This window comes from Meles meles, chromosome 13 (assembly GCF_922984935.1).
Source record: "Meles meles chromosome 13, mMelMel3.1 paternal haplotype, whole genome shotgun sequence".
In the NCBI taxonomy this organism is placed as follows: Eukaryota; Metazoa; Chordata; class Mammalia; order Carnivora; family Mustelidae; genus Meles; species Meles meles.
Genome location: NC_060078.1, coordinates 8221459 through 8234275, shown reverse-complemented (window position 1 = coordinate 8234275; position 12817 = coordinate 8221459). Strand labels below are relative to the sequence as shown.

Below are 12817 nucleotides of genomic sequence, written 5' to 3'. Positions count from 1 at the left end.
CACCACGTGCCAGGCGAGCTGGGAGACTCAGCTGGCGGTAAGCTGCGTGTTTGTGTGAGTTCAGTGCTGACGTGCTCACTTTCAGGGTGACATGCTGAGGGACAGAGAGGATGTGGCATGCCAGGCCCCCAGAATGACCTTGTTAAGCTTTGAGTAGTCAATGAGGTCAGGCCGATGTCTGTGGATGAGCGCACAGAGTCCAAGGCCGTCCTTCCAGCTGCACCATGGTCAGGAAGAACAGGAACACATGTTAATGGAGAGAAAGCAGCAGCTTACGTCTTGGACAGACGTCACCCTACAAGTGGTCCCTCCTGTCCTTCTGTCTGTCACGCCCACCCTTGCCCTGGGGCTCCTCCCTATCTGCTGGCCCCGTCTGGTTCTGGGCTAGGAGAACCAGTGACACCCTCTTCTCACCCTACCCTCCTCCCTGGTCAGCACCCTCCTGTCCCGATCCCTCCTCCTCATCTCCCACAAGGACCCTCCTGCAGGGTCTGCCCAAAAACCATATACAAGGACGTCTATCCTTAAATGTCCAGGACATACTTCCCCCTCAAGATCCTTAGTACACTTGAAAGTCACCATGAGCTCCCAGGGACTCCTCTGTCTTCATAAGGTTCTTCACATGTTTTCAAAAAGGCAAAGACATGGTAGCACCCGAGGGACTCAGCAAGGAGGACCCGCACTCCTGGTCTGTCTCCCCAGAGACGCTCACGCTAACTGTTCTCTAGACAACCCCGGGTTTTGAGCTTGCCGGAGGCGACCAGGCATTCACTAAGGGCTGGGAATGGGAGTTCTGCTCCCCAAAAGGTCAGGGGAAGAAAGAAACCCCCGGGGGCTGCAGAGTTGAAGTGCTTGACCCAGTCTTGGGCAAAGGAGGAAAGGCAAGAAGGTCAGTGAGAGGCAAGCTGACTTCCACGCTGGCAGAAGCCTGTCTTCCCCTTTGGGGCTCCTCCTGTCCTCAAGACAGCGTGCTGTAGGGACAGAGAAGTCCTCTTTCCCACCTTTGCGCACTCAAGGCCTGGCTCAGTGCCTGACACTTGGTAGACACTCTATAATATTTGTCCAACCAGGAGAACCTCCCCCATTTTCCCTTGCGGCTCCTGCTTGCCCCCCATTTCCCTGACAATCCGTGGTGGCTGAGGACCTATTTCTATTCCTGAGTAACCCACCCAACAGAGGTGAAAATACAGCTCTTCTACTCTCAGAAGATGTGCGTGAGGAGGAACACTGGAGCAAGTGATAAAACCACGCTCTGAGATTAAGTTTAGACTCTATTCACGCACGTTCCCGTCATTTTACAAATACGAGTTTCCTCCTTCTCTCGAACCCCAGCATACGAAGCTGGCCGAGGAAGTGTCTCTCTCTGCAGCACAGAGGGAGGCGCTGGGGTACGGACAGTACAGCAGGGGGACACACAGACTCTGCCTCGATGTCCTTGCGAGAAGCCATGCCTGCCGCCTCCCGACGGTAGCAGGTGAAGGTCACGGTGAGATGCACGCCCACAACCCCCAAATAGGGAAGGCCCGTTTGGGGGCTGAGCAGTACTATGCTGTTTTACCAGCCCCTCAAAGCCACTGGATGGGTTCCCCAGAGGGATCTTAAGTATCAGAGATGTTACAGCCTTGGGTCCACGGCAGACGGTAAAACGTGCCTCAGACAGGACCCGGAAGACACTAGCAGATATAACCACGGCCCTCCCAGGACTCCAGGAGAATCTAAGAAGCCCCGGGCCTTCCTTGCTCACCTGGTGTGGAAGTTCTGAATGTTCACATTTCTATAAGGAGCGGTTTTCCTCTGACACCACAGCAGCAGCCCTTCTTTGGCAGAGGTTTCTGTAATGACAGCCAAGAAACAGTGTCCCCGTGGAAATACTCAGTACTTAAGGCACCCAACTCCTAGTCTTGATAAGAGACCTCCCAGGGGGCAGACCACCAAATGCATCATCTCTTCTCGTGATCTCCGCTGGGACCCCCGCTCCCGGGAGCAGATTGCCAAGGACACAGAAGGGACTTGAAAAGGCCAGCACGGGGGCAACCACAAGTTATGACATCATAAACATAAAACCAGACAGCAGGGATACAGGCAATGAATCGTTTTTTAAAGTTTCATTTAAAAACTTTCAAGTTTCTGGGGCACACCTGGGTGGCTCAGTGGGTTAAGCATCTGCCTTCGGCTCGGGTCACGACCTCAGGGTCCTGGGATCGAGTCCCACATCGGGCTCTCTGCTTAGCAGGGAGTCTGCTTCTCCCTCTCTGTCTGTCTCTCTGCCTATTTGTGATCTCTGTCTGTCAAATAAATAAATAAAACCTTTTTAAAAAAATAATAAAAACTTTCAAGTTTCACTTAAAAATTACTACTATGCACTAGACTATGACTTCACTAACCTGTCATTGATTCTCTTATCATCTTGGGTCAATGGGATGCACAGAGGCCGCCCTGTCTCAGATTTATTCCCTTACCCGCTGATTTTTGTAGTACCGAAAGGCTTTTATTAGTACGTTTCGGGTTTGGCCACTTGAGTTCTGATGAAGTAGAAACAACAGCAGGCCCCCCCATGGACACAGGCAGGCCACTGAGGTCCCAGTTCTGACCTCCATATTCCCCAGAGGCCACTCCTCCTCAGGCCGCTCTGCCCAGGACTGAGGGAGGGAGAGGCTGGAGCCAGCCACTCCTGTGCGGTGCGGCTCCTCTGAGAGCCAAGGCTGAAGGGCTCCCCATCAGACCCTTCTCCCCGCAGACCTCCCTTCCCTTCTCCAGCATGGGTGTTGGCCAGGTGCCCTGGACGGCTCTCTCTTGGCCATTTCTGGTTCTTCATAGGCATTTCCACTCCCCCCAAAATCTCTGGCATGTCTGTTCTGGACTGAATGTTTGTATCCCTGCACCCCTAAATTCCTATGTGTTTTTTTTTAAATATTTTACTTATTTATTTATTTATTTGAGAGAGAGAAAGAGAGGGAATGAGAGAGAAAGAGTGTGAGGGTCAGAGGGAGAAGCAGACTCCCTGCTCAGCAGGGAGCCCAATGCAGGACTTGATCCCAGAACTCTAGGATCATGAACTGACCCATAGGTAGTTGCTTAACCAACTGAGCCACCTAGGCACCCCCCCCCCCCCAAATTTCTATGTTAAAGCCCTGACCTTATTTAGAGATGGAGCCTTTGGGAGGCAATTAAGGTTAGATGAGATCATGAGGGTGGGGCTCCCATGATGGGAGTAGAGCCCTTCTGAGAAGAGAGCTCTTCCTCTCCCTCGGCCAGGAAGGATATAGCAAGAAAGTGGCCATTTACAAGCCAAAACGAAGGTCTTTAGCCAAAACAGACCATGCTGGCAGCCTCATCTTGGATTTCCACCCTCTAGAACCATGAGAAAATAAATTTCTGTTGGTCAGGCTGCCTGGTCTATGGTCTTTTGTTATGGCAGCTCAAGACAGCTAAGACAGTGTCTAATACCCTTCTGGCACCAGCTTCTTGGAGGGCCCAAAATTACCTGCATCCAAACATCTCCTCAAAACTGTTCCCCAAAACCTAGGATTCTGCCTGTATTTAAGTGCTAACAACTTAGAAAACCCCTATAAATATGTGGACTCTTAACTAACATTGGGCCCTGGTTTTCCATTTTAGTAAGGACTTCAAGTTGATTTTTTTTTCTGTAAAAAGTGTTTTATAATTATTTATCTGAGTTGCTCATTCTCGTTCAGACTTTCCCGTGCCCCATAACTCAGCTGAAATAAACATATTCCCAAAATTTCACGTGCTAAAGGAATCACTTGAATCACTTCTATTCATGTGTCTTCTCCAGAAAATCTTATTAAGAAAAACAACTGAATATTCTAAGACTTTATTCAAATATTAACTGGTAAAAATGTTGAAAAATGGAACTCCACACTGCCTGCCTTTGGGTCCCAACCAAAGTTACTAATAAGAAAAAGTACACTGGGGCACCTGAGTGGCTCAATCATTAAGCATCTGCCTTTTTGGCTCAGGTCATGATCCCAGGGTCCTGGGTTCGAGCCCTGTATATGGCTTCCTGCTCGGCGGGAAGCCTGATTCTCCTCTCACTCCCCCTGCTTGTGTTCCCTCTTTCGTTATGTGTCTTTCTGTCAAATAAATAAAATATTAAAAAAAAAAAAAAGAAAAAGTACATCAGGAGGAAATAACGCACTGTATTTTAGAAAGTTTAAGTGAAATTTAGGCTAGAAAGGCAAAGAGAGGTAAAGCAGATCAACAATCTCATAAATGCTACTGAAGTTTAAATCTGCCTAATTTCATGGAGTTTCGCCTAATTTATGTATGAATATGTCTGAACACTCTTATGCGATGAATGTCAACGTTTTCTCATTTCATTGGCTAATCTAATCAAAAAGAACTCTCTCCCATTCCAACACCATTGTCAGGTTTTCCTAACTAGGCCTATTATGTCCCTGGCAGCGGTATACGCCACTCCCAGCAAGAGGAGCTTAAATCTGAAACATGGCCTTTTGGCACACACAGAATCGTTGATGTGAAAAGCACATTATAAGTAGGTACTGCCATTTATCATTCCATCACAAAACGAGAGATGCACCAAGTAAACCCAATCCATGTACAATGGGGATCACCCTCATTAGCAGGTGTGTCCATCTCTCATTTTATTTCCTGGAAGAAATCCATCATTCTGCCAAAGGACACTGGCTCCTCAAAGAATTCAATCATAATAACAATGTCTTTTTGCACATGCTACACATCATGAAAACAAACTAAGATCATCTTTCTAGAGACCTCCAGAAATTAAGTGAGGTTATTGAGAAATGACTCCAAAAAAGTAAAACAATAAAGAAAACAAAAATGTAAGTCAGCCAACTATCTCCTGAAAAACATCTACTTGGAAGAGATCTAGGGACTTTGCTAATCATATTCCCACTTTCGAATGTTTCACTTCTTAGTCTTTTGAAAAGCAGGTTAATGCATTTTTTATTGTGATAACTTCACAAAATATTGTGACTTATCTTATTTTGGACACATCAACAATCACTCTAGGGAAAATGAATAATGGATACCACTCATAGCTACATTTGAAATAGAAGTAAATTCTAAATTAAAACTATCACTAATTTGACATGTGTAACCCATCCGAAAAAACCCTGTAATAACCTCTGTAATATTTGTGGGAAAAGGATTTACTAGTTTAGCAAATGCAACCATGTGAACAAGCTTTTTAAAAATAGTATTTGTTCTTTAAGGGGAGCTCAACTGTTTAAACATTTGAATTTGGAAGTAAATGAAATTGGTAAAATTATTATAAATTACTATTTTTTAATAAAGCAAGAACTTAAAAGAAGCATCTTATTATTTTCACTGGAATGAAGTGAATGTATCTTTAAGAAAGCACATTGTATGAAAGTTTTCAAATTCAGACTTTATAGGGGTGCCTGGGTGGCTCAGTGGGTTAAGCCACTGCCTACGGCTCAGGTCATGATCTCAGGGTCCTGGGATCGAGTCCCGCATCGGGCTCTCTGCTCGGCAGGGAGCCTGCTTTCCCCTCTCTCTCTGCCTGCCTCTCTGTCTACTTGTGATCTCTCTCTGTCAAATAAATAAATAAAATCTTTAAAAAAAAATTCAGACTTTATAAATTCTGAGCCTGAATTATTGAGATTTTAACATCATTATATCTCACTTGGATTTTTATTTATTTTTTTAAAGATTTTTTATTTATTTATTTGCCAGAGAGAGAGAGAGACAGCAAGAGAAGGAACACAACAGGGGGAGTAGGAGAGGGAGAAGCAGGCCTCCAGCTAAGCAGGGAGCCCAAAGTGGGGCTGGATCCCAGGACCCTGGGATCACGACCGAGCTGAAGGCAGATGCCCACTGACTGAGCCTCCCAGGTGCCCCGCAGTTGGATTTTTAGAGGACACAAATGGGGCTTCCATGCCAGAAGAGAATAATCTAAGTGGTCAGAAATTCCTTAAGGGTAAATGCTGTAGGCTTCATGCCATCTGGCGCAACAGTCAGTAAATCCCTGGTTTTTAACGTTTGATGGTTGAATAGTAACTAACATCACCTAAAAAGGCCCGCATCAGAGGGTACTCTGTCCTGGGCAGAACTACAAACAGTGTCCCCACCCTCACCATTCAGGTTCCTGGCTACCTGTTGGGTGACAACGGTACGAGAGGTTGACAACGGTTGGACGATCCAGACCACCTTTCAGTGGGTTCTGCAGCTCTACATTTTGTGATTTGAGGGCTAAACAGGCAAAGTTCTAATTTTAAGAATGTCAATTTGACACTTTTCAACAGTGCTGAATTCATCAAAATATTTAGGAGTACAGTGGGCGAAAAAGACTAAAGATTTTCATCTTCTGTGGCAGTGCCAAGGACTATGGTTCTATTATAGTGATGGAACAGTTGTTGGGCCCAAAGATACAATAACAATGGAGATTTTGTTAACAGAAAGACAGAAAGCTGTAGAGACAGACACAGAGACGGAGAAGGAAAGCAGGGACGGAGGGTGAATGAATGAACTCAGATTTCAACTGATTGCTTTTTTGCACCTGCAAGTCCACAGAACTGTTAGAGTTGGGAACCTATGAATATAATAAGCAATTACAAGCCCCCAAAATGCTCATTTTAAAAAGCGACTTCTGTTCCGAACATGTGCTCATCTTTTCCAAAATGATTCCACCCCCATGAATGAAACAGTATTGCTGGGGTCTTTCCCATACAAATATAAAACCTGTGAAAACCCAACTCCCGTATCATCCATTAAATCATGGAAATGACTGTTCAATTTTACAAGGCCTTATTTAAATTCTACTTTATAAATTCAATCTACGAATGACTCCAAGTATCCTAATACAATCCGATTTTCAGCCATGTCTTTTACCTTCAACTGAAATATCCTGAATCGCAAAGCGAAGGATGATGGTCCAGATCATACCCAGCGTCATCTTCACGTTGCCATCCACAATTTCTTTAGGAAAGAAACAACAACAACAAATTTGCATAAAGGTGACATCATGAGGCATACATTTTTCCTACAGCTTGTATGTTTCCTGTAAGCTTTGACTTCAGAGCTATTGGGAAAAAAAAAAAATATATATATATATATACACAATAGAAAGACCAGTTCATGTTTTTATGTGTCGCAGTGTGTCTAGTTATACAGTATTCATAACCAAATGTCTCTGGTTTAAATGAATTCTGAGTTAATAATAAGCATATATCTTGTAAATGCATAATCACTGAAAACAACCCGAGAGTTTCCAAAGCCCAAAGACTAGATGGGCCAAGGTTCTGAGTAGTCAGTTTCAGAGAACACAGGCTCATCTTCACCCTGATCCTTCCAGGGCGCCCCAGGTGGGGCAAGGTCATGGTACTCAGCTGTAAAAAAAAAACGTAAGAAGCCAAGTCATCTCAGAAAATCACTGGGGCTCCCAATCTCCCCAAGAAAGAAGATGTCACTTCCCTCCTACTAATTAGTTCTTCATAAGAGTCCCCAGGAAGGTTAAGCTCTTTCCCATCCCAGTAATCAGGCTGAAGAAGACAGCATTAAATTTGACTCTATTCTTTACAAATAATCCTAGAGCCTGGCCATGCTACCTTTTCTTCTCATCTCTGTACCCCAGACCTTAGCAGACAGCCTGACACCAGAAGTGCCAGGAGGAATTCGCCCAGCTGCAGGCCCACCCACCTTCCACTGGGAGGTCAGTGTGGCAAGCCGGGTCGTTCCTATCACCCCTCACTTACCTTCGGCCCCGATGGACACCAGTTTCACGCCTTTGCTGGCTATGTAATCCAAGGCTTTGTTGACATTAGCAATTTTGTGGAACCGCATTTTTCCTCGGTCAGGTTTGGGCAGCCTTTCCCCTGTCGGATGAAGAAAGAATAGCGTAGACACAGAGAAAGGAACCCCTTGACGCAGAATCGAGACACCAAAATTCAGAGTTCATGCTTCCTTAAATGGAAATAGGTATGTGACTGTTTCTGATGGGTCTCTGGTTTTTGTAAACCACGAACCAAAAAACTTTTAAGACCAATAGACCAGTGCAGAGCCAGACGCTTTTCAGATCTGCCTGGGAGAGTCCGGTTTGGTCTACCAGCCACACTTACAAAGGAGTCTCGAGAAAAGCTGGTTGGTAGCCCAGGAGCCTCTGGAGTTGCTGACTAACTATTAGAGGAAGTCAGGAGAGCCTGGTCCAAATCACAGCACTGGCTGCCAGGGCTCATGGCAGACACCCGATGATGAAGATCTATGGATCGGGGCACACTTGCCACCGCCCTTCTAGTCCCACTTCTTCAAGGGTGATCCCTTCCCTCATCCAAAGTCTAAACCAGCCAACTGAAATTCAGAGCAAAACATAACCCCTCTGGAATTTGAGCTCATGTTTTCAGACTTATGGCAACATGTATCCTGGCTTTCTGCACAGAAGACCATGTCTGGGAGAGGCACCTGCTGGGCTTAGAGCAGAGAGAGGGCAGCACTGTGGGGAGTCGCGTAAATGTCATTTTTTTCTTTTCTTATTCTGTTTCAAGGTGGGTGGTGCAAACATTATTTTTAATAGGTCAATTTTAAACAGAACTTACTCCTTTTTCAGAACAGAAAAATAACTCCAGCCAGAGTTGCTCTCTGGAAAGTTGTTCTCTGCCAATAATACCGTGTTCTGGCCCAGCCAGGGTCAAAGGGCTGAAGCAGTCGTTTCTAAACAGATGTGTATCTAGAGCCCACACACAGATGCGCGGGGTGCGGCAGGACACCTGTACGTCCAAGACCAACCTGAGATGACTTCCAAAAGCAGCATGAGCTTAAGGCCATTCCTGAAGTCTTCCTCGATGTTCTCAATCTGGGTGCCAGCTTTCCTTAGGTGGGAATTACACCAGGCAGTGAAAGTCTGCAACGAGAACCAAGCACTGCTTGGCACGGCCCCAGCCCCATCAGGGCAACCCTCCACCCCATGCAGCCAACACTCAACTTCTTACACACTCGAGACTGGAGCTCCCGGAGCCTCTAGGGCAAGCACACAGAATTTGATGGAAAGAATGACTCGAGGCCTATGGTAAGATTTTAGTAGTTTCCCCTTTAGAGACCAAAAAAAAAATCATTTATTTGATATACCAGGCTGAGAGATTTATGCCTTCAGCTTAAAGAGGTACCATGTTCACACCTATGCCCTCACCTTCTGAAAACCCATTTCGTAGGAGATACGGACTAAATGAGAGCGTGCTTATTCCTTGCATGCAACAAAAATAAGCTTGCTTGCAGAACGGATGAATAAAGAATGTTTAAATAATGTTCAAAATGTTTTACTTCAGAGGGGAGGGTGGGCGGTATTGTGTCGTGGAGAGGAGAGGAGAGGAGGGCCCCCAAACCACTCATTATCTACATCTTAGTTTATCCTGAATGCGCAACAGTGTTAAGCTAGTAACTAAATCAATTAAACAAATTTGCAGTATAGTCAATCATTAAAAATAATGATAATAATAACAGTAATAAGGACCTCCTCCTGGCATATGCCAGGCCCTGGGCTAGACCCCGTGCAAAGGGAGTTAGGCAGTTAGAGAGAGCCCGGCCATGGAAGGGCTCCCAGTCCCGTCATGATAACAAATCATGAAGACAGTCTTCAGTGGAAAGGTGGGCTGTATATCAAGAGACACCCAAAGTCATTCCGTTTATTTTTCAAGCTGCTTTTAACTTGGTTTCCACTTGCGCACTATTTCCTGCCAAAACCATTTTAGAAGGTCTTGCGCGGCAGCTGCTGGCTAAGAATGCAAATGTCCCCTTGGGTTGCAACAGCTGTGGGGCTCCAGAACAAAGTGCCCAGCATGTTACTCTGTGCGGAGACACGCAAATAGGGTCTGTGTGACAGAGAAGAAAATGAATCCCTAAAAAATAGGTGGGTTCCGTGCAAGAACCACAAAAAGATACTCTTTCCATAAAAATGATTTTCCTGGGTAGCAGAAAATTTTCAAATCCAACAGTCACTTATTTCAACAAAGATGCGACGGCAATAAGTATGAGGGCAAAAAGAGAATGTAGGCATTTTCTTGGGCTTACAATAATTCATTTCACCCTGAGAGCCTAAAGGAATAATTATTTCTCCTAAAACACCTCTAAACTTCAGTCAACTCAAAACAGAAGAGATACTTGAAACCATATGCTCTAGATCTATCCGCAGTCGACATGGTAGCCCCTAGCCACGGGTGGCTATTTAGGTATAAACTAACTAAAATGAAAGGAAATGAAAAATCTTAGTTCCTCAGTTGCATAAGCTACTTTTCAAGTACTCAAAAGCCACCTGTAGCTGGGGGTTACTGAGCTGGACGGTGCCCAGACCGAGCATTCCAGCAATACAGAAAGCTCAATGGGACGGCACTGTTATAGAGAACCAAACTTTGGTGTCTGAAGCCAAGATTGTTAGGAACAGTCTAACATTTTTTTATTTCAATATTAATTTTATCTATTTGCTTTTTGAATAGGCAATGCATTTCCCTGGCTCAAGATTCAAGTGCCACAAAAAGGGGATAAAGTGAAAAGTGTCCCTCTCTTCCCATTCCCGGGTACCCAGTTCTGTTCTCTAGAGGGAACAAACATTCAGTTTTGCGTGTGTCTCTTCAAGGATCTTTGATACCTATGTAAGTACACAGAAACACACTCCTTTTTTTTTTGTCCTTTAACCCATATCAGAATATAGACATTGTCCTGCACCTGGATTTTTTTTTTTTAACCCACGTAAAAAATATAACCTAGAGCTCTTTCCATTTCCACATCGATCATTCCTTTTGATGGCTGCATAGTATTCCACCATAGTACATATACTGTGCTGTATGTAACTAGCTCCCTGTGGATGGACATTTTGGTTGTTTCTGGACAGTTATCTATCAGTAAAACACATCCTAGGCCCGTTTTCAGCAACCAAATCGACTTTAAATGTGTTCAGGTTTTGCATTTTTTTTTTTAACTGACAATACTGAGACTAATCACAGACCTAAACTTTCGGGAAAGGCACAAGAAAACAGGTTGTGATTTTTTTTAATGGAATTGACAGAAAAATAGAATGATATAAAATATTTAGAGAGTTGCCTTTATTTAGATTTCAATTTTAAAATGAGCACCTACTGCTGGTGCCAATTTCCTTATCTTGTCACCGTGTCACTTAAGTCCCTTCATAATAGAAGTGTCAGAAACACTTCTGAATATAATCCCAAAGCTGCAAGCTTCCTGACCCCACGATGAAACACTGGGGAAGTCTGTTTGATACTACCTTTTTATAGGTATACTCACAATGAAGGTAATTTACCATAGGTAATTATCCTTTTGTACAAATCCGGAGAATGAATTTAATCTAAAAGGTTAATTTATTTAGGTAAGTTTAATGAAGTGTCCCTATCTTTAATGAGCCCTTCTAAGAGCCAATAAAGGTGGTAACTACCAACTTCCATGTGAAAAGGACCCCAACAGCGCTGGTATAATGGCTTTGCAAAGAGGCCAGTGCACTCCGAAAAGGAATTTTAAGCTTTATTAGAATGTTTAATTTTCAGTCTATTTACAGTTTTTATTACCATAGCCTATAGAGACTGTTCTTGGGCATTTCTAGTCATCCTGGGTTTCTGTGAAAAGCCTGCTAATTATGCAGGAGACAAAGCCACAACAGCAAGGGCAAGACCCCACACATTTACCCGAAGGTTTCTCTGTGGCTAGCCTTGCTACTTGACAGCAACATGGGAACTCAATCCTGGAGGACTAGCGTGGCCAGGAGGTACGTCCACATGGTTTTAGAGCCAGGCTCCTTGGACCAAAGCAAACTACCAAGCCAGATGTCCTTCCTAAGAGAAATAGTGCTCTATGAACTGGACATGCCCACCAAGGAGAGAGGCCACGGTGTCCACAGGCCGTGGCTCAACCCAGAAGCTGCTCAGTCACATGTGAGGTCCTCCAACCTCCTCTCCTGCTTCCTCTACCTCTCTTCTGGAGAACAGCTCATTCCCTGCTCTTCTGCACCTAGTGATAAGACCCAATGCTTTCTGAAGCTCAAAAACAGGCACATTAAAAAAAGAAAAAAAAAAAATCCTTTGAGAGCCATACAAAGAGAACCAAGATGGGACACCACAGACCCATCTACAGATGTTCCTGACTTACGACGGTTGGACTTACAAGTTTTTGACCTCACAGTGGTGCGAAAGCCATTCCCAGTCAGTAGGAACCATACTTGGAATTCTGAATCTGGATCTTTCCCCAAGCTAAGCTGTGTGGTACGATCCTGTCTTGTGATGCTAGGCAGGGGCAGCGGCTCCCAAGCAGCCATGGGATCATGAGGGTCAACAACTTACAAATTTGCCAACATTCGACACCCATACACAGCCCTTCTGTTTTTCACTTTGGGTACAGTATTCAATCACGGGACCATCAACACTTTATTATGAAACAGGCTTTGTGTTAGATGCTCTTGCCCAACTGTAGCCAAACATCAGTGTTCTGAGCATGGTTAAGGGCGGCTGGGCTGGACTATGGTGTTCGGTTGGTTACGTGGAGCCAATGTGTTTCTGACTTAAGATATTCTTAACTTACCATGGGGTTTTCCAGATATAATTCCAATGTCAGTTAAGGAGGATCTGTATCTCCAGAAGAGAAAGGCTGATATTTGTGGCTCTTACCACCTTCCAAAGAAGCTCACAAGAAAACAAAGGGAAAGGGTGTTCAAGACACACGTAGAAAAGATGGAAAGGCAGTGGAAGGCACTGTCTCCATGCGTATCTTCCCCAAACAACAGGAGCAAATATCACCATCTCTTCCTGAAACATAAGGAATCACAACCCGGAAGCACTGGCCCGGATGGGTGGTCCTGCGGGAG

General features: G+C 44.7%; 1 protein-coding gene across 2 annotated transcripts in view; it reads right to left on the bottom strand.

Moving 5' to 3' along the window:
• ACTN2 (actinin alpha 2) overlaps nucleotides 1-12817 on the bottom strand; it is a 67205-nt gene that overhangs the window by 32693 nt on the left and 21695 nt on the right. For both annotated transcript variants that reach the window (XM_046027879.1, XM_046027878.1), the window contains exons 2-6: nucleotides 8746-8860; nucleotides 7719-7838; nucleotides 6856-6942; nucleotides 1745-1832; nucleotides 139-217 (exon numbers count right to left, since the gene is read on the bottom strand). In XM_046027879.1, the coding sequence (XP_045883835.1) occupies nucleotides 139-217; nucleotides 1745-1832; nucleotides 6856-6942; nucleotides 7719-7838; nucleotides 8746-8860 (489 nt within the window). The remainder of the gene's footprint in view (nucleotides 1-138; nucleotides 218-1744; nucleotides 1833-6855; nucleotides 6943-7718; nucleotides 7839-8745; nucleotides 8861-12817) is intronic.